Source organism: Podarcis liolepis, assembly GCF_965112155.1.
Source record: "Podarcis liolepis genome assembly, chromosome: 5".
Classification (NCBI taxonomy): Eukaryota; Metazoa; Chordata; class Lepidosauria; order Squamata; family Lacertidae; genus Podarcis; species Podarcis liolepis.
In genome coordinates this window covers 28,689,031-28,710,374 of record NC_139556.1, presented here as the reverse complement: position 1 = coordinate 28,710,374, position 21,344 = coordinate 28,689,031, and the positions used below count along the sequence as shown (strand labels likewise).

The 21,344-nt window shown below is 44.7% G+C and overlaps 1 protein-coding gene across 1 annotated transcript in view; it reads right to left on the bottom strand.

Annotated features, from left to right (window-relative positions):
* Positions 1-21,344, bottom strand: part of BICC1 (BicC family RNA binding protein 1) — a 108,796-nt gene that overhangs the window by 27,243 nt on the left and 60,209 nt on the right. Inside the window, exons 4-7 of the mRNA XM_083502421.1 lie at positions 6,884-6,963; positions 3,491-3,649; positions 2,841-2,894; positions 2,098-2,292 (exon numbers count right to left, since the gene is read on the bottom strand). Of these exons, the coding sequence (XP_083358547.1) occupies positions 2,098-2,292; positions 2,841-2,894; positions 3,491-3,649; positions 6,884-6,963 (488 nt within the window). The remainder of the gene's footprint in view (positions 1-2,097; positions 2,293-2,840; positions 2,895-3,490; positions 3,650-6,883; positions 6,964-21,344) is intronic.

The following is a 21,344-nucleotide window of genomic DNA, read 5'->3' as shown; positions in this document are numbered from 1 at the left end:
CCAAACATCTGGTCAGTGTGTCTGGGGCCGAGTCAGGATGGCCATCCATCAACAGATAGAGTTGGGTGTCATCGGCATACTGATGGCAACCCAGCCCAAAACTCCGGACAAGCTGGGCGAGGGGGCGCATAAAGATGTTGAAAAGCATCGGGGAGAGTATCGCACCCTGAGGTACTCCACACACCAAGGAGTGGCGCGATGACAATTCCCCCCCAAGCGCCACCCTCTGTCCCCGACCAGAGAGAAACGAGCGCAGCCATTGAAGGACTGTGCCCTGGATCCCCACGTCGGCAAGGCGGTGGTCCAGAAGTTCGTGATCGACCATGTCGAAAGCTGCTGATAGATCTAGAAGAATCAGCAGCCCCGACCCGCCTCGATCCAGCTGTCTACGAAGATCATCTGTTAGGGCGACCAGAGCCGTCTCGGTCCCATGACCAGTGCGGAAGCCGGACTGGAATGGATCCAAAGCCGATGTTTCATCCAGAAACCCACCAAGCTGTTCGGCAACCGCTCTCTCAATCACCTTACCCAGGAACGGAAGATTCGAAACCGGGCGGTAATTGGATAGATCTAAAGGATCTAATGATGTTTTCTTTAAGAGCGGGCGCACCACTGCCTCCTTCAGTTCCCCTGGGAATGTCCCCGTGCCAAGGGACAAATTGATGATATCCCCCAGGAGGGCCCGCACCTCGTCTGGACACGCTCTAATCAGCCAAGACGGGCACGGGTCGAGAGGACAGGTGGTGGGCTTTCCAGCTCGGAGGAGTCTGTCCACATCGGCTGGGGATATCCGGTCGAAGTGGTCCAATACTGGACCCGAGGACAGTCGAGGGGCCTCCAGTTCCTTTATTGTATCCAAATTGGCAGGGAGGTCATGGCGGAGCAACAAGACCTTCTCCGCAAAGAAGCTCGCAAATGCCTCACAGCTAAGTGTCAAATTGTTATTTAAATTTGGCTGTCCCACAAGGGACGTTAAAGACCTGATTATACTAAATAATTGCGCTGGGCGAGAGCTAGCGGATGCAATGGAGGCCGAGAAGTATGACTTCTTAGCAGCCTTCACCGCCATCTCGTAGGTTTTCATAAAAGCCCTATAAGATGTTCTTGAGGCTCCATCACGGGCACCCCGCCATACTCGCTCTAGCCGTCTGAGGTCCCGCTTCATTTTCCGGAGCTCCTCGGTAAACCAGGGAGCCCGGTTTCTGCGGGGTCGCAGAGGGCGCTTAGGTGCGATCTCATCGATGGCTGCCAGGAGCTGGATATTCCAGCCCTCAACAAGCTCAGTCAATGAGTCGCCAGGGGGAGCAAGGTCCCGCAAGGCCTGACGGAATCTATCAGGGTCCATCAGCCTCCGCGGGCGAGCCCAAATTGGCTTGCCACCTAAGCAGGGTGGGGGCGGAAAGTCAATCCTGGCTTTCAGAGCGTAGTGATCAGACCATGGCACCTTCATCAAAGGAGACATGATCACATCTATACCTACGCCAAAGATCAAATCCAGCGTGTGGCCTGCTTGATGCGTGGGGCCCGAAACAAACTGGGAGAGCCCTAGTGTCGCCATGGAAGACACCAGGTCCAGAGCCTGTGATGAGGGAGTGGCATCAGCATGGATGTTGAAGTCCCCCAGTACCAATAGGTTGGGGAACTCCAAGGCCCAGCCGGCCACCGCCTCCAATAGGCCTGACAGGGTGGCTGCTGGTGCGCTAGGTGACCGGTACACCAGCCAGACAGCCAAGCTCTCCTCGGAGCCCCACACTAGGCCAACACATTCAATGCCGGGGATCTTACCCACTTAGCCTGATGTGTGAAACAGGCTCAAGTTTCAGTCTCTAAACATATGCAGGTAACACGTGGAACTCCTATCTGTACTAGGGATACTGCAGGGTTATGACCTGAAGAATAGCGCAAACTGCAGTTTCCATTATGCATATGCACACCATTGAAAGAAGGCTAGGTTAAACAATTCACTCCTTTCTCTTGGGCAGAAACAGGCATTTTCTGGGACTGTCAGCCACACAACTCCAAGCAAAGCAACAAGAACAGCTACTACATCCATCTGTGCCTTCAGTACAACCACAGTAGTATCAGCTAAGGTCTTACCTTCACAGAACTAGCATTATTCTGAGATCCTCTGATGATGACTGTAGCCCCATATGTCCGAGAACGCTGTTTAAAGGATACTGAAATATTATATGTCTGAGATATATGCTGAATTGTAGGAGAATTGGGATCAGGGATTGGTTGAAGGATTCCAGCTATAGGTAATTCAAACATCAGCACCAATGGGAGCAGCTCCTGGAACAGTGATTATAAACAAAAGAAAAGCAAAAGTTCAACACAAGGAAGAAATTATTTGGCCTATCATGAAGGTATATATTCAAAATTCTAAGTCAAGCAGCCTTAAATGCTGTTTTATGCTGTCCACCATCTTACATTGCACAACCTCTACCAGAAAGCATCAAATTATCACAATTCACCTCTATTTGGCAGTGGAATAGGTAGATATGATACCAGAAACATAGGGTGAGTATTAAAATCTACAAACTGTTGTTGCATCTTCTGGGACTTTAATCCACAGAATGTGTCCATAACTTTGTCAGTACAGCAAATAAAAATAGGGTGAACACAAGTGGTTTGAAAGGAAGTCTGTAAATATTTGTTACAACTAGTACATCCTCAGAACTATGCAGTTCTGCAGCACCCCCAAAGTAGACAGCAGCCAGGGTGGTTTTCTACTTTCTGGGTCAAGCGAACTATATAAAAAACTTATTTCAAGGACATGAGGAAGGAGCCAGGAGGGCTCAATGGAAGGCACCAGTAAAGTACCAGCATCTGATAATTACCCGTATTCTAACTCTGGCCGACTCAACTCCGGCTGGTTGTCCTGCAATTGACACCTGTGGAAATATGAACGTAAGATTGAAATTGTAACAATGAATTCTACCATTGTGATTCACGGTTATGCATCTGTTGGTTATCCTTGATGCTTAAAACGTAATTGGAAGTTCTGATTTCTTACTACCCTCCCCCACTGCAACATGCAAGGTTCCTTTTAGATACGTAATCAAAGTTCACTCAAGAAGTGCTTAAATGTTATTTTAAAATAATGTAACAAAACAGACTGGACCACAAGAGGTGCTATTTCAAAGATAGCCATTGCATTTGTAATAAAAACACAATCTAATACTTTCTGATCACTTCAGCAAGTGATTTGTTTGGCTGAGAAAACTTTTAAGATTCATTGCTTCAAGTTTCTCTCTATACTCACTCACGCCCAAGGACATAAACAAAGCCACCCTTACTCAGAGGCAAGTTGAAGGCAGTCGCCTTAGGCAGAAGAGGCTTGGGAGTATGACAGAAAGGTATCTGGGGTGGGGGGATGTCTTTTGTCTCAATAGCAAAACGTCTTGAGATGCCATTGACGTGAACAAATCTCTGACTCATATGTATGGATATTATGACTCAATGCAGCGGATGAAAAATATATACTCACTTGATTGCTTTTTTCTGCTTGGTTATTTCTATTAGAATCTGGAAAGTGGATGTGGCACCCCGTTTCCTCCATCACCTTTTTAATGTTATTTCCTCCTTTGCCAATCACATGAGAATGCTCTGTATGGGACACATCCATCTTCAGAGTGACTCGATTACTCTGCAGGGGGGAAAGGTCAGAAGTTTATTTTATTGCATTCTTCCAATGCAGGGTATATATATTAAAGTTGCCTTTGTCCCATACTTTATGAAAAACCTGAACGGAAGCTTAAATGGAACAGTTTTCATTTTCAAATCTGAGTACTATTCTACTGTTGACATTTCAGATCCATTAAAAAAGGCCACATATTTTTGCCCTGCAATTTAACAAGTGAAGCACTGTGGAGTAGGTGAAAATTGTTTTGATACAGAACACATAAGGTTCTGCATACAAATGGTGGATTAATGAAACTTCCTCCCTCCAAGTGGACATCACAAATTGGTAAATGAAGGTTTCTTGCTCAAAAAACCCCCTATATTCTTCTGTATTTGTTATCAGATGGTTAAGTACTTGTGAGACATCTGTTGACCAGGAATTGGGGAGTCTGTGGCCCTGCTGATGTTGCTGGACCTCCAACTCCCATCAGCCCCCATGAGCATGCTCAATGGTGAGAGTGGTCAACCTCTGGAGGGCCATAGGTACCCTATCCCTATCTTATGTTCTCAACCGTTCACTGGAGCTGCTTCCCTCGCCTCTCTCCCAGCCTAAAACTGAGTAGTTGAGCAGGTGAAAGTCCTCTTTATCTACTAGCTTTCTGTGAACCCGCCTGCTCTTAAAGCCACAGGAGCAGAGAAGGGCGAAGAAGGGGGAAGCAGTAATCCTACACCTCACAGTTCCCATGAATCTAAGTATTTCCCTTCCTTCATTAAAGGAAGATGCTTAGGGAAGGACCACTTTTCTTGAGACTTATGAATCTACTCCCCACTACAGACATAGGTTTAGAGCTTTGAATAAGCTACCACATGTGATCCATTCAGCCAAAACAACCTGCTCTCCACAGTTCTTAAATGCCTGAGATATGCCTTGGGCAAATATTAAGGCTGTAAATTATATTGAAATTGCTGGCACATCTAAGGGTTAAGGCAAATGGATGACATGTTATAAATGCAAACCAAGAAAAAACCCCACACTGGAGTAATGGCAATTTTTTATGATAAGGTGTGCCTCAAGGACCATTACCTTGCATTTTACTCTGGCATTTATTAAGCCTCTGACCACTATTTGCAATAAATACTACTACTACTACTACTACTACTACTACTACTACTACGCAATAGGTAAATAAAGGTTTAGAACAAGGAGCTACCCCTCAGCTGACTCATGCTGGGAGTGACTGCTAAAATCTGGGGCAAACAGAGAATGATTGTGGACCTTTAATGGAACACCAAGGTTACATTGCTGAGGAGCGTTCTTGCTGTATTATGTTATGCTAAGCTCAGGAGGCTTGCCTGGTGCCATCTTTATGTATGTTTAGGTGACATGCAAAAACTTTCTTCCGTAACCAGGCCTTTGACATTTAGCTATCTGTGACGTTTTAGAAGTGGGTGGGATGCTTTTAATGGATTTATCTTTCCTCTTGGTTTTAAGGTATCTATGCGGGGTTTATTGTCTGTTTGGTTGGTTGTAAGTCACTTTGGGTTGCCCTGGACAAGATGAAGTGACTAACCAATTTATAGAAGGAGGAGGAGGAGGAGCTGCCAATGCACTAATGCATAAGGATGCAGGCTCCCAGAAAAAAGACCTTCATGACTACTACACTCTTCTCTGGTTGTTTGCCGCTGCACTGTTGAAAGCTAAGCTGTGTCTGCCTTAGCATGCTATATAAACCTTGGCTTGTAGTTTAACTCTCCAGAGTATGTTGTGAACTATAACCATGGTTTGTTCTGTGGTTTACAGCTTGTGGTTTATCTGGGAGAGCTAAGCCAGGTTCAGATGACACATTAAGCCAAACCAATTAAGCTAAACCACTGAGCCTAGGGCTTGCCAATTGAAAGGTTGGTGGTTTGAATCCCCACAATGGGGTGAGCTCCCGTTGTTCGGTCCCAGCTCCTGCCAACCTAGCAGTTCGAAAGCACACAGTGCAAGTAGATAAATAGGTACTGCTCCGGCAGGAAGGTAAATGGTGTTTCCGTGCGCTGCTCTGGTTTCGCCAGAAGCGGCTTAGTCATGCTGCCCATATGACCCAGAAAAACTGTCTGCAGAAGCAAACACTGGCTCCCTCGGCTTTTAAAGTGAGATGAGCGCCGCAACCCCAGAGTCGTCCGTGACTGGACTTAATTGTCAGGGGTCCCTTTACCTTTATGGCTTAGCTCTTAGCATGCCACAGCAGCAAAAAAAAAAAAAACAAAACAAAACAAAACAAAAAAAACAAGGAAGGAGGAAAGTGGCAATACCCTCCCCTGCAGCCAGCACATTTTGCACTACACCATGGTATTGCTTAGTATGATGTATAAGCAAAACTATTTTGCCTGCTTAAAAGCATTTGCAGAAAACAAATGGGCTGCTGTTGCTGCTCAATCAGCAAGCAGCACACCAGCATTACATGTCTATTTACTTCTCTCAGCCACAGCCATATTTAAGTGGTTTAAAGGGCTCTACTTTGCTAGGCTAAATCCAAAGAGAAGCTTCAGGGCTAACCTCACGGGTCATGTACTGCCCTAAGCGTCTCTGCAAACTCTTGCATAGCTTTTCCAAATGCTACACTGAAAATGCAGTTTTCTTTTTGTGATAATTACACAATACATAATTTAACATTTTAACAAATATTTCTCATGACCTTTAATGCCCACTCTGTGACCAAGTACAGACAGTGTGCCCATGGCAAGTAATTTTTACCCCACCCATTAAAACAACTGCATTAGCACATCTGCATGACTTGACAGCTCTTAAGGGGATTTTCCATGAAATTGTAACCAAATGGGATGTAGAGCTCAAATTTAGTTGGTGCAGTGAAGACAGCAGCTTGTGCCAAAGCAGCTTTTTTCTTTTGGTAAGGATTCCATGGGATCAGGCTGCTCATGAATTAAAAAAGAAAACTGTCCAGTTACAAAACCCCCAAGTTCTTAAAAAAAAATAAAAATACTCCAGAGTTCCTGTTGGATGCTGTCATTGACTCATTTTACAGCATGCAAAGCTGTACTACTTGAGATTACTTGAAAGCAGATCAAATTTAAAGATGGAAATAATCACTGGCTGTTTTAAGCCATGTAAATGTTAAATTTCAGTGAAAACGTTTGCTTTTTAATGTAACCTAAGAAGGTTCAGGAACGCTAAGTGCTGGTGCACTGCTGAGTCTCAGAAATCAAGAACTTGGAATTCCAAGCCCAAGGGCTGGTTAATTGATTTTCATCTTACTTTTGTGTCCAAAACAGACATGATCTTCTCTTTAGCTTCTTTGACATTTTCCTTTTTCCCGGAGACTTTAATATGAGGATCTTGAAAAGAAAAAGCAAAGAGAAATATTACTTTGGTAAATGGGCTATGCAAACCATCCAACAAATTACCCATTCTTTCTACTACAAGCCAACACAAGCCCTTAACTCACTGTTCATATGCATTAATTTATGTAAGTTACATTATGCTCGCACAGTATAGGCACCACTGTATACATCTTTCTCCAGAGAATTGTGCAAAAGCTCCTGTAGCTTTTAAATTAATTTGGTTGCTTATGGCCATGCAAGTGTGCTTTCAGAGCTTTCAAACTGCAGAATGTGCCAGCCAGTTAGGCTTACATATTAACACTTTGGGAATGTTAAACTCTCCACTGCCAAGCGCAACAGGTTCAGTCTGTATCACAGAAACAGGCAAGATAGGCCCTATGAAGCAGTGGTGTTGGATCATTTGCCAGTGCCTGGGTTAACAGATCCCACTGTGCCACCCCAGCCCTTGCCACTGACGCCACTGGGTGGGTTCACAGAGCTCATGCACCAGCCCAGCCCTCACCGCCTGCCCGTCCATGAAGGGAGGAGCCCAGCTGGCCAGTGCAGTCCTTGACAGGCACCTCCCCAACTCTGAGTGGGCGAACATTCAGCGACAGAACTGGAGACATGGTGGCAAGGCCAGGCTAGGCCAGGCCGGGCCCTGGTGCCCAGAGACCCCCGTCACCAGGCAGGGTGGGACGGAGATCCCTGCATGGGGGTGCCTGATTCACGCCCCCTAAATTCATGCACCCGGGGCTATGGCCACCCGCCACCCACCATGCTACGCCCAACATGAAGATGTGAAATTATTTTCCTGAAGAAGCCCAAGAGTAAATCGCAGTTAGTAACTACAAAAGTTATCCATCCACTTTTCTTTCTTTTTTACTAGTCTTCCTGTCCTTCTCATAGTGTTGTTAATTTCTGGCCAGTAGGCTCTCTCACCCTAGTTGCCTGGAGGCAATTCCTACTTGACATAGGCGGCCAGCGAATTACCGTATTGGCCAAAATATAAGCAGCACCCGAATATAAGCCACACCTTTATAATAGGAGGGGGGAAAGGAAAAAATACCTGACTATAAGCCCCTCCATTCCTTGCTGCTCCTGGCTGCATACTGGGTGCACGCGGGGGGGGGGGCCACGCTGTGTTGCTGATGACCTTTTCCCTTCCTCACTCTCTCCCTTCCCGGCCTTGGGGGAGAGGATGGGGAACTACACTTGGGGCAGACACCGCTTTGCCGCGCTCCTGGCGCTGTTTGCCCCATGCTCCTGGCCGCATACCATAAGGTTGCAAATATAAGCCACACTTTAACTTTTCACAGTCGGAACTTGGGGGGAAAACTGAGCCAATTCAGGCCAATATGGTAGCTTTCACAAGGCTGCTCATGGCATGTCAACATAAAAGCTTTCATCACTTCATAGCTATGCCAAGTCCCATTGAAATAAATGGAAATAAAATGTTTAATTATCACTGGTTACAACAGGGGTAGGGCTGGGGTGCCAATCCTGACTGTGGCCAAATAGGTCAATAATGTCTTTGTGAAGGATGGCCACTTGCCTTGAAAAGGTCAACACAACACACACTTCATTTAGAAGTAAACATCCTCTGCCCAGCACAGTAACTACAAAGAGAAAACTGATTACTCTTTCATAGTTACAAAGAATGTTTTGTTTAATATTATTTAAGTAAGAATGGTAACTCTTTAGCCTTTCCCTGTGGCTCTAGGACTGAAACAGAACATGAACTGTACTATTCAGTTTCCTGAATATCATTTACAAACACCTATATCACACAAAGGTTTTCTATATAACTTGCTTGCAACAGCTTAGTATTTCACTATTAGGAAAGTTAATTTCTCCCCTCATCTAAAAATTAGCTTAACATCCTTTTTTTTCATATTTTCCCCCAGTAGAAAATCTTCGAGGCACTTTTTAAAAACTGTAAATATATTGCAATTTTTTTAAAAAATGTACACATCTACCAGGGTCCCTTGAGGAAACGCAGAAAATGCTGGCATAAAGCTAGTAAGAGTCATAATTTATTTTAACAGGCATAACAGGAAATATAGGTAGAAGCCTTAAATCATCAGTATTCCTGGATGAGACCTCAGTTTGTTTCTACTTAAAAAATACTTGTCATGTTCAGGCTTTTAGATATTATTTCAAACATGTTTACATCATGATTTGGGCCATGTGTGTAAAGAATTTTGTTCGTATAGGTAATATATACATACATAATTTTTATCTATATCCTGCCTTTCCATAGTTAAAACCATGCTCAAAGCAGCTTACTACATAATAAAGTCATGCTACACCAAGGGGGAAAAAATCCCCTAAATATGGTAATATAAATTATACACACTATCTATTATGGCACATTATGGTCACACTCCCCAGCTATGGATGTCAGTTCACATCAAGCAATGCATATCTTATACCACCACGACCATGGAAAATTAATTGCCCTTGCAACGTTAACAAGTACTGACTAATTGACTTTTTTAAAAAAGCTTTCTTGGCAGTTCCTTATCAAGACAAATTGTCACACAACACAGTAACAGAGTGAAAGCAAATGCCCACTTACTAGAATTGCTTCTTTAGACAAAAGTTCTCTCGACATGATTTTTGTCTTTTCAAAGTGATGTAGAACTAACAAAACTATGTAACTGCTGTTATAACGCAGAAGGACAGCTCCATCTGGTGTTTTTATACATTATCAGCCCAGCTATTCCCATAAATTTAAGTTACATTCTGATTTGAACTCAATAGGCTGGCAGCCTGGTGCTAAATACTGCTACTGAATCAACATGTTTTTGAGAGACATGGCGCTGCTACAGTCCCTTCTCCTGGAGCAGAATGCAAGGTAATGCGAAACAACCTGAACATGTTTGGAAACAAGGGTCACGGAGGAGGAAAAGAGGACAGGAACAGTCGAGTGTGCAATGAGAAATCTAATGCACAGACAGAACATTTTGCTTAGCACTGTGCTAAACAGAACCTGCTATGTGGTATATTGGTGTAAATAAACGTGACATCAAATGTAACAAGAATAATAATGTTTAGTGGTGTGTTGAAACCTGGCCTCCAATTTCTTCCTCTCTGAAAGAGGTTTCCGACTTCCTCATTCTCAGAGCACTTTAGAGTTTCACTTTAATTTCAGTGGGCGTAAGGTTGAGCAGGGTATGGCTATGAGGATTGTCATCATGCGCTCGAGCCCTTCAAAATTTACCACTACTGAAATACAGTACAGTGGTACCTCGGGTTACAGACGCTTCAAGGTAACATACGCTTCAGGTTACAGACTCTGTTAACCCAGAAATATTACCTCGGGTTAAGAACTTTGTTTCAGGATGAGAACAGAAATCGCACGCTGGCGGCACAGCGGCAGCAGGAGGCCCCATTAGCTAAAGTGGTGCTTCAGGTTAAGAGCAGTTTCATGTTAAGAACAGACCTCCAGAACGAATTAAGTTCTTAACCCGAGGTACCATTGTAATGCCAAAGGAAAATAGGGTGGTATGATCATTCTAACTGGGTTAATACTTTTGATCACCTTATTTGTTGTGGAAGGGGTGATGAATTTTTCTGACGTTTTCCCTTTATCGTGACGATCTGCCCACTCCGGGCACAGAAAAGCTTAGAATCTAAGCCTTAGGTGATGACAGAGTGGCAGATCATCTGAAGCCCTTGTGCAAGAGAAGGGTTGCAGAACACACCTACAATAAAACACCAGTCTGGAGTGGCAGTTCATAGCAAAACACAGCTCAAGATAATGTAGGTTGAGTGGAACTAAACCTGATATTGAACTCCAGAGGCTAGCTAAAGCCTGCAGGGGGGGAAGGGAAGATAGTGTTAGGGTGCAATTAAATTCTCTCTCAGCAATAAGAAGCTTGTGGGGGGCAGGAAACAGGCCAACTCCAGGGCACTTTCTTTTACAAAGAGCATCAGACCACACTGATTTTTTGCCTAGCGTAGAATGGGCCGCAACTGTCACCACTGATACCTATCGCCAAGTAGTTGCCAATGTTTATGATTAAAAGCCACCAAAACAAGTATAGGTGTTCAAGGAGGATGCTTCTATGGAGAAAAATCAAATCCATAAAGAAGAGATGGTTTCAACTTACTTGCCCGTAGTTTCAACAGGATGGCAAGAAAGCCATTTATCCAATTTGCGCACCCTTTAGCAGAAAAATGTTTGTTTTGTGAACATAACCACAACACACAAATACCCCTCAACTTCTTATCAGAGTTTATTGTGCTTTTTACGAAGCATTCCATTAGAAACATTCAGTTCTGTTTCTAAAGGATTTTGGCAAGTGCTGCAACCAGCTAGCAGCCAAATACCTTAACATCTTTGTTCCCAGAGGTTTATTACTTTTTGGCTCAATAAGTTTAAGACCGTCCAGTAAATGCAGATGACAAGAACTGCTGCAGCAATTACGTTAGTTGCCCCAAGGCATGAAAACAAAACTTCTTCCACACAAAGATATATTAGTGTTAAAAACAATTTATTGGAGGAACACACGAAGATCTTGAATTGTCCCTGCTGTGGTCACAACAGGGAAAGCAATATTTGAGTTTTTAAGAGTGTAGCACAAATACCCTTCTTCAGCAACTTTAACTTTGGATTTAACAGAGTAATTTCAAAGGTTGCTTCCTTTGCACTCTCATGGAAAAATGGGCCATATCCATTGAAAATATAACCAGGTAATTTTTTTGATGCGGCAAAATCTGTAACTTTTAGACCTGACACGGGTCATGCAAAGAGATAAGAGATACTCTGTTGAACACTTGAAGGTACACATTCCTCTGGATTTTTGCTGAGTCCCTAGATTTTAATAAACAAGTGAAATTCCAGTATATACTCCACAGTTTAAAACAATACTTTTTGCAATAATGGTGCACCCTACTTACTGGAATTTAAGAGGCTGGCAAACTCCTCTAGGTTGAAGCTGCACAGTATTCAATAAGTTTAGTGGATCAAGGATTCGTGCAGGACTCTATGACCATATAACCCCTTATCAGACATGCTTTAGCTTAATTAATAGTAGGCAATATTAAACTTTTATTTACTTTTTATTAAACTTTAAAATTGTGATAAACCAATACGGCAGGGGCATATCAAGTCAGCTTCCTTCACAAGTAAACAAAATCTTAAAAGTTTTATCTTTTGTATTTCTTTATGCTTAGATTATGTGCCATCTTGAAAGGCAGGGCTGATGTTTTTTGACCTTTATTGGGAGAACATCATCCTGTTTTTCATTTGATACTGCTTAAAAAACACTTATATTAAAGAGATCCTGATTTGCATGACTGCAATGGATGCCAAATTATTATAGCTAAACATTTCCAATAACATTCCTCAGTATGAGCCAGCCCTTAGTGGAGGAGGTGAGGGTGCCAGAAGGAATCAATATGGGAATAGAAATCATGCATTGAAAAGAATGTGAGATTTACTTGCTTCCTTGTTCATATGTTTATCTCCCCCCACATCAGAATTTGGTAACCATGTGAGCTAGTAAGTTTAAAAACACAAGGTCTTCAGAACTCGTGTGTGTGTGTGTTTGTGTGTGTTTGTGTTTGTGTGTGTGTGTGTGTGTGTGTGTGTGTGCAGGCTACATCAAAAGGGACTCTGAAGTGCAATGCCCATGTACAATACAGTGGTACCTCGGGTTATGAACTTAATTCGTTCTGGAGGTCCGTTCTTAACCCGAAACTGTTCTTAACCTGAGGCGCGCTTTCACTAATGGGGCCTCCTGCTGCCGCCGCGCCGCCAGCATGCGATTTCCATTCTCATCCTCGGGCAAAGTTTGCAACCCGAGGTACTACTTCCAGGTTAGCGGAGTTTGTAACCCAAGGTACCACTGTATAAGGGAAGTAATGGAGCATAGAACATGACAATACATTCTTTTAAAAAGTAGAAGACAAATATTTAATTGCAAAAGCAATGCTGCAACAGTCCAAGCTGGCACACGCACACACACAAGTATAGGAAGCAAATGCTACAAATCAATACAACATATGATTCAGTTCCAGAATTCACTTATGGTATACTGCATTAGCATTACAAACACACTTGGTCGAAATGGAATCAAGCAGTTAAGTTACATTTGTTGCTAGGACTACAACTGGCAAAGTGGCTTATTTAACGCCTTGGGGAAATCACTTCCAAGCAAAGCACATGTGCTTCAGATCAAGAATGTCAGAAACAAGGCCTTTGGCCAGACCCTGTGCAGCACAGGTCAACACTTTAGTCCCTTAGTTTCTTTTAGTGTGCTCCTCTCTCCCACGTTCCTGGCAGTTCCACAGCATTAGGTAGAGTCCTAGCCAGGCCTTCCCCCACTGGCCTGCAAGGAAAGTAGAATTTGGCACACCTGATACCTTAAACCTGAATATCTGCTCATACAGAGCAGCACTATCCACTGAATGCTTTGGTTCCCCACACATCTTCATCTGGGATACCTACTAGATTAATGCATTGTGCAACATGCAAGTTCTATTAAATATTATTTGTGACATCTAAAAAATGGTATTTTACATTGCTTGGGATATTTATCTTGCATTCAGTAATACTGATTATTTGTTTAAAGGCAAGATAGCTTAGGATAGCATTGTACCACTGATCTATGACAGGTTATGAAAGCTGCACTTCCTATGATAGTTTGTCCCCCCTCCTTCCTTAAGTTATACATGGCTTCTCCAGACAGACAATATTTTATAGATGTAACAGAATACACATTAACATATGGCTCTAGAATTCTACACCATATCCAAGTGCCAGCTATAGATTGTTCAGATGACTTGCATATAATCTGTATTACTAATTGAGTGAAACTCCAATTGCTTGCCACACGGGAGTAAGTGTGTGTGTGTGTGTGTGTGTGTGTGTGTGTGTGTGTGTGTGTAAGTAAACATACACACATATACAGAAGAGAAGAATGACTACTAGTCCAGATGTACTGGGCCTTGCTATACAATGATTAATTTAAACTTCCAACTTGCCTTGAAGCTTTTTTTTCAACAGAGTGTAAAGAACTTTAAGTTTATATTATTTGTTCTTGAAAGTATGTGCTACCAAGTGCAGCTGTACATTAAGAAGCCAAAGGACACAACTGATGCCAAGACACTCAATTTGTGGGTGTTGGCAAGAAGTATAATGGTACCTCGGGTTAAATACTTAATTTGTTCCGGAGGTCCATTCTTAACCTGAAACTGTTCTTAACCTGAAGCACCACTTTAGCTAATGGGGCCTCCTGCTGCCACCGGGCCACCGGAGCACGATTTCTGTTCTCATCCTGAAGCAAAGTTCTTAACCTGAAGCACTTTTTCTGGGTTAACGGAGTCTGTAACTTGAAGTGTATGTAACCTGAAGCGTATGTAACCCAAGGTACCATTGTATATCTGTCAGTGAACTGCCATCGGAGCTAGAGGCGGAGGGAAGGCTCCAGAGGGATGGCGGAGAGGGTCCCAGTAGGGAGAGAGGCAGCCCGTCCGCTGGGGAAGGAAATCAGCGTAACACCAGTAGAGAAGGGGGGCAGATGGGGGAATCAGAGAGGAGGCTCCAAGACTCCTCGCCGGAGACCAGCGGAGAGAGTACGGGTCCTCCGCTGCCCACACCCTCCCTCCGCAGAAGGCTTCCGCGCAGGGAGACTAGGCGGAGACTAGGCGTCAAAGAGCTTTTGTGCTGGAAAAAGTTTAAGAAACGCCCACTGACGGATTCTGCCAGCGACTGAGACAGTCAGAAAGGGTCCAACCAGGTAACCTAGCCAGGAGTGGCGGCAACTTACGCACGAGCAACCCCTAAACCCATTACAATATCTAAATAATTTTTGCACACAGAGCTGCATCATGCATACATTTGTGGGGCTTTTTTTTAAAAAAAAATATCCTCATTTTGTGTGCGTAACAGCAGAAATACTCCCCACAATTAGTTTTCAGAAGCTCATCACATCCATCCACTAACCAACTGCTAATTCATTCCACTCACTAAGTAGTAGAAACAAGTTTTTAACTAAGCATGTCTGCCATTGTGCACCCATTGGACGGTGCAAATTAGAGTGACCTCTAGGGTATGGCCATGTTAAGGGCTGAAACTACGCCACCCGCACAGTATCAGGCTGAAGAGGACACATAACTACTCTGCAATGAAGATAAAGCAAAAGACTCAATCCCAGGGTCATGGGTTTGAGCCCCACATTGGGCAAAATATTCCCGCATTGTACAGGGTTGGGCTAGATGACCCTCATTGTTCCTTCCAACTCTACAATTCTATGATTCTATAAATTTTGCTAATCATGGATTTACAGCTTCATGTTCATGACTGCAGGACTGGAATACAACTGCATTTTCCCTTCCTGGGGACGCGGGTGGCGCTGTGGGTAAAACCTCAGTGCCTAGGACTTGCTGATCGCATGGTCGGCGGTTCGAATCCCCACAGCGGGGTGAGCTCCCATCATTCAGTCCCAGCTCCTGCCCACCTAGCAGTTCGAAAGCACCCTTAAGTGCAAGTAGATAAATAGGTACCGCTTTATAGCAGGAAGGTAACGGCGTTTCCGTGTGCGGCACTGGTGCTGGCTCGCCAGCTGCAGCTTCGTCACGCTGGCCACATGACCCAGAAGTGTCTTCGGACGGCGCTGGCTCACGGCCTCTTGAGCGAGACGAGCACGCAACCCTAGAGTCGGACACGACTGGCCCGTACGGGCAGGGGTACCTTTACCTTTTACCATAATAGTCCACTTCATAAGCTGCAAGTGTCTCACAGGTTCCTCTTCATCCACAACTATAGATGGGCAAGTTGCAACTTCTACGGGAAAAGGCGCAGACTTGGGAAGATGGAAATGCAGCTAAAGCCATAGATCCTTCAAGGGCAGCCCACTTCCTCAGAATAACCTGATATGGGTGTATTTCTAATATGGAGGCACTAATATAAGCAGCAAACAAGAAACAGATGTGCCATAAAGCAATGAAAAACATCAATATACCATACATGATTTAACTTCCAGTATGACATCCAGCAAATATCCTGGCAAGAAGCTTGGTATTCAGTCTTGTTTTTCATCATGCACACTATACTGAGAGAGTACAATATATTATTTCTCCAGCTCAGACTTATACCAAACTGTTCAAGATACTGCTAGACTGCGTTTAAGGGACATATGGATTTCTATTGGCCGTGCCAGCTTCAAATCCAGGGAGAAAAAGAAACTGGTGGACACTTTCCTCTCTTAACAGCCACAGACTTGCCTCTCTTGATTCCAAAGTCCCGTTAAGTGGTTAGATCACTCCCGACTCATCAATTCAACTCCTGTTGGTAGCCCATTCCTTGGTTAGCCTAGTAAACACCCCCATATGCCTCAGGAGGTGCTATCTGCTACTCTGCAATTCTAAATGAAGAAAGGAAACAAAGTCTCATAGGACCTGTTGCTGATGTCATTGCACCCCACATTCATTGCCTACTATGCTCTGTTTTGAAAAGGTTGTCACACTTACACAAAGGGCAGCCCTCATATTGAACTGCAAAACCACAGGCGATGTGTTGGACTTGGGGCAGGGACATCCAGGCTCAAATCCCATAGAGTATTAACCTGCTTTCGATGCAATGCTAAACCAACATATTACAGTATATGTGTTACAGCATCACAAGCATGAGCTTCCTTCGGCATCTTCCCCTCCCTCTGGTGTGAGGAGATAGGAAACAATAGTTGCCGATAATGGTTACATTCAGATACAACAATAGGCCATAATTTATGAATGAACCTTAGACACTCTCCTCTAGCATGTCTGTCAAGGAACTGGAAGCCTCTGCTTCCATTTTCAGCTAACCATAGTTTGCTGTTTTGTCTGGACTGGAACTGTGGTTAGTTTAATTGGATGTATCTAAACAAGCCAGGATCAGTTTGATTTTGGCTTCTTAGAACAAGCCATAGTTTAAATTAACCACACAGTGTCCTGATTGAGATGGCATGGCAAACAGGAGAACACTGAAACAGATGCGTCTCATCTCTTCACAGCCTGGATAGCTCGGTTTGTCACAGCGTGGTGCTGATAACACCAAGGTTGCAGGTTTTATCCCTGTATGGAATAGCTGCACATCCCTGTGTTGCGCAGGGTTGGACTAGATGATCCTCAGGGTCCCTTCCAGCTCCACAAGTCTATGATTCTATGTTTCAGGAAACAGTCTGAGGCTTATTGCACTAAATTATGGACTGCTGTTAGGTCTGGATGTGGCCATTATCTTCCAATCTAATTTCCATCATAGGTTTGCTGAAGGAATATAACAGGATAATGCCTCTGAGATAGAATTGTGATAAAAAAATAACTGAACTTTCTTTCCTGAATATTATAACATCAACACTTTAATTTCACAAGTCAGGAAATTCCTTCATCGAAGTCACTTTCCTATAGTCATGAACATGAGATGATCTTTATTTTAGTATTCACCACCTTTCTAAAGAAGCTATGTTCCAAGTAGATGTAGCAAAATATCCAATAAGAGAAAATCAAAACATAAGCTGAACAATTAATACAAAATTTAGTCACTTTGCAACTTACTTTTAGAAAGAGAACAAGGATGCAACTACAAGTGGGGTTTGCAACAAAAATGTTGCGTTGTGTGCTGCTAACTCACTAATAGAGGAAGTCTAGCTCAGGGTTCCACAATCCTATACATTGTATAGGACTCAATCCACTTTCCTCCACACCTTCTGGTTTTCTTTTCCAAATAACATTTTTGGCTCCTAGAGGCTTCAGATCATACTCTGTCCCCATAAATCTGTTTTTTATCTTGTGAGTTGCCCTCTTTGTGGGGTTTAAAGGGGCTTTGCACTTACACATACTTTGGGGGTTACTCAAGCTTGTTGATATCTCTCTTCCTGGTTCTCAGTGGCCCTCTTTTGGCTCCAGCCCCACTGGCACAGAACCAGCTAATTTCACTATCAGAGGGAATGATAAACAGCAGAAGAACAAGGTAAACTATCAGCCTGAAACCTAGCCGCAAAAGGAAAGTCTTTCACAGGCTCTGTCATTAGGTCAGTGTTTCCCAACCACTGTTCCGTGGCACACTAGTGTGCCGCAAGATGTTGCCTGGTGTGCCGCGGGAAAAATTAAAAAATTGGAAAGATTTTCTTTTTTTTAAAGTCAAATTTTCGATTGGGGCGCCGTCACTAGATGACCCCTGGGGTTCCCTCCCTCCCTCCCGCTCTGCGCCTCCCTCCTCCTCCTCCTCCTCCGGGGAGGCCCTTCCTGGCTCTCGGCCAAGGCTTGGCGGCTGCCACTCACTCACTCGCTCGCCCACCCGTCCCTCCATCCCTGCACCCGGCCTCTCCCCCTCCGTCCCTGGCGCGGGGGCTGCCAGGATCCGTAGTCCCCTCGCCCTTGGGCTCCGCGCCCACGCGGGGTGCGCAAACTACGTTTCCCAGCGTGGCCTGGTGGGCCGGGCGTTTTGTTTGAAGCGCTCTTCTCCCGGCCATGGAATGAGCGCAGCGGCGACGGCTGGGCGGGCAGGGGCTCTTCCGCGCAGACCCCGCGCAGCCTGCCTGCGCCCCCGCGGAAATCGGGCGGCAGGATGGAGCCCGGGGATCCCCACGGAGGCAGAGCGGCGGAGGCTGCCCCCCAGGTAGGGCTGCGTCGGGGGGGGGTTATTTTTGCAATGCTGCATCCGCGCCGGAGGGGACGCATCGGACCGCGGGGAGACCCCTTGGCGGGCGTGCAAGGCAATGCATGCGTGCAGGCGTTGCATGGAGTGCAGTGCAATGCAATGGCAACGCGGCGCCCTGCATGCATGCATGCAACTTCCACCGGTGCTCCGGACTTGGCAGGTGAGGGGGGTCCCCAGTGGGTGGCAGAGAGAGCCGGGAGGGCGAAGGGGAGCCGGGGGGGAGCAGCGCTGCTCCCCGAGTCGAGCCCGGGGGAAAACTTCGTCGTCGTTGCGCCGGGTGTTGGAAGTGGAGGCTGGCGGGGGCCCCTCACCTGCAAAACCTGGTCGCCTCTCATATATTTCGTGCATTGCATTCATTGCCCGCTTTCTCCTCCAAGGAGCTCCCGGGGGCGCGCGTGGTTCTCCCCGTGTTATCCTCGCAACAACAGCCCTGCGAGGTGGGTCAGGCGAGTGGCCCAAGGGAGCACCCAGGGATTGTCCTGGCCAGGTGGGGTGATTTGAACCCTGCTCTCTGCCCGGTCTTCGTCCTCATTTAGCCCCCACATGTGCATGACTGTGCATGACTGAGGTTTTCCCCCCTCGTCTTGGCTATGGTGTGAGTCTGTGCTGTTAATTAATGGGGTTCTGCCTTCGGAGAAGATGAGCCAGCCCTCAAGGAGGTGATTATGTAATTTGCTAGCAATTCATGTCCCTCCCGGCGTGACGCTGCGCGCTGACGTCACGGGGCTGTAATGGTGGTGTGCCTCGAGATTTTTTTCATGAAACAAGTGTGCCTTTGCCCAAAAAAGGTTGGGAAACACTGCATTAGGTGACAGGAACAGGAGCTCCACTTGGCAGAGGTGAAGAAAGGAAGGTTTTACTTTGTCCCTCTACCAATCTAGGGGCACTCATAGATGAGACACGGAGTGCACCCCCTGAAAAGTTGAAATGATGGGGTTCCCATGGGCACTGGTACTGCCTGACCTCTTGCAGTGTCCAACCAGATGCTCATGAGAAGCCAGTGAGCAGGACCTGAGCTCAAGAACTCGCTCTCCTCCTCCTCCTGTAAGAACTCTGTTTCCAGCTACTGGTGTCCAGAAGCATACTGCCTCTGACCATTTTCTCTACCTACTTTCTGCATGCCATGCGTCATTTTATACATTCCTATAACGTTGCCTCTTACACATTTCTGTCACTTTGCCACTTGCACTTCCTCTAAACTAAGAAGTCTCAAATACTGTAATCTTTCCTCAAAGGGGATCTTCTTTAACCCCTAGGTCGTTTGGGTTGGTCTTTTCTGAACCGTCTAAAACAGTACCTATTTTGAGACGAGGCAACCAGAACTGTACACAGCATTCTAAAAGTGGATGCACCAGAGACTTGTACATATGTTTTAAAAAAAGTTTAGTGTTTTATTATGTTTTTATGTATGTTGGAAGCTGCCCAGAGTGGCTGGAGCAACCCATTCAGATGGGCGGGGGTGTTATTAGTAATAATAATACAGTGGTACCTCGGGTTAAGTACTTAATTCATTCCAGAGGTCCGTTCTTAACCTGAAACTGTTCTTAACCTGAAGCACCACTTTAGCTAATGGGGCCTCCCGCTGCCGCCGGAGCACGATTTCTGTTCTTATCCTGAAGCAAAGTTCTTAATCCAAGGTACTATTTCTGGGTTAGCAGAGTCTGTAACCTGAAGCGTATGTAACCTGAACCGAATGTAACCTGAGGTACTACTGTCATCATCATAATAATGCAAGTCTTCTTATGTAAGCTTCCAACAAGACATTCTATAGTGGGTGTGACAAGCTTCCAAGTGAAGCCTTGGACTGATGTGATGCTTATCACGCTCGCCTATGGTTTTTGAGAGGGACTGATAAACTAGGGAGATCCCATGCACGAGAGTCCAAGCACAAAACACTGCAAGCATGAAAGCATTTTTCAAAACATAAAACAAAAAAATAGCCATTTCTCTCACGGACACACATTGTACAATTACGAGGAACACTCTTAACAAAAAGCAGATGTAGCTTACAACGTAAAGGTCCAAAGCATATCGTAAGTCATGTGGCATTCTAAACAATAAACATGTCATTAGCAAAACATGCTCTACAAATCTTGATCTGAGCAAAGATAAATACTAATGGCTTTAATGACACTTTTAAGTCAAATATTTCAGATTTACAAGGGGCACTTAAGAAGCAGCAATTTAAAAATACTGTGATACATGCAGGCTGATTTTAAAACAACAACAACAAGCGAAATATGTGGAAAGCAACTGCTTGGAGCCACAATGACTGGAGTGCAGATTCCTTCTGTTTACCCACAAAGCCAATAATCAAATAAAAACCACATTTAAAAATATGTGTATCCAGGGATTATGCTGCAATCTTGAAATGAGCGACCACCCATTCAAGGGAGGTGGTTCTTGTTTCCAGCAGTTCAGGGTAAACATTAAGTAGAGTCATCCACTACTGGCAAGTTACAAGTAAAAAAAGAGAGAGAGGAAGAAATACGGGAGATCTGATGCTTCAGAGAGATGACAGAAAACACAAGTCAGCATTACGTATTTGACAGAGAAACAAGACCAATCTAGACAACTTCATCGGGTTTCACTTCCTTGGATATATTGAACACTATTACCCAGTTTATGGAAGAACATGGGGGTATTAGTTTAGCTGGGAAGCACATTCCATGATCTAACTCTGTATGTGTGTGTGTTTTAAAAATATACAGTGACTGACTATAAGCTCAAACTCATTTTTTTTTAA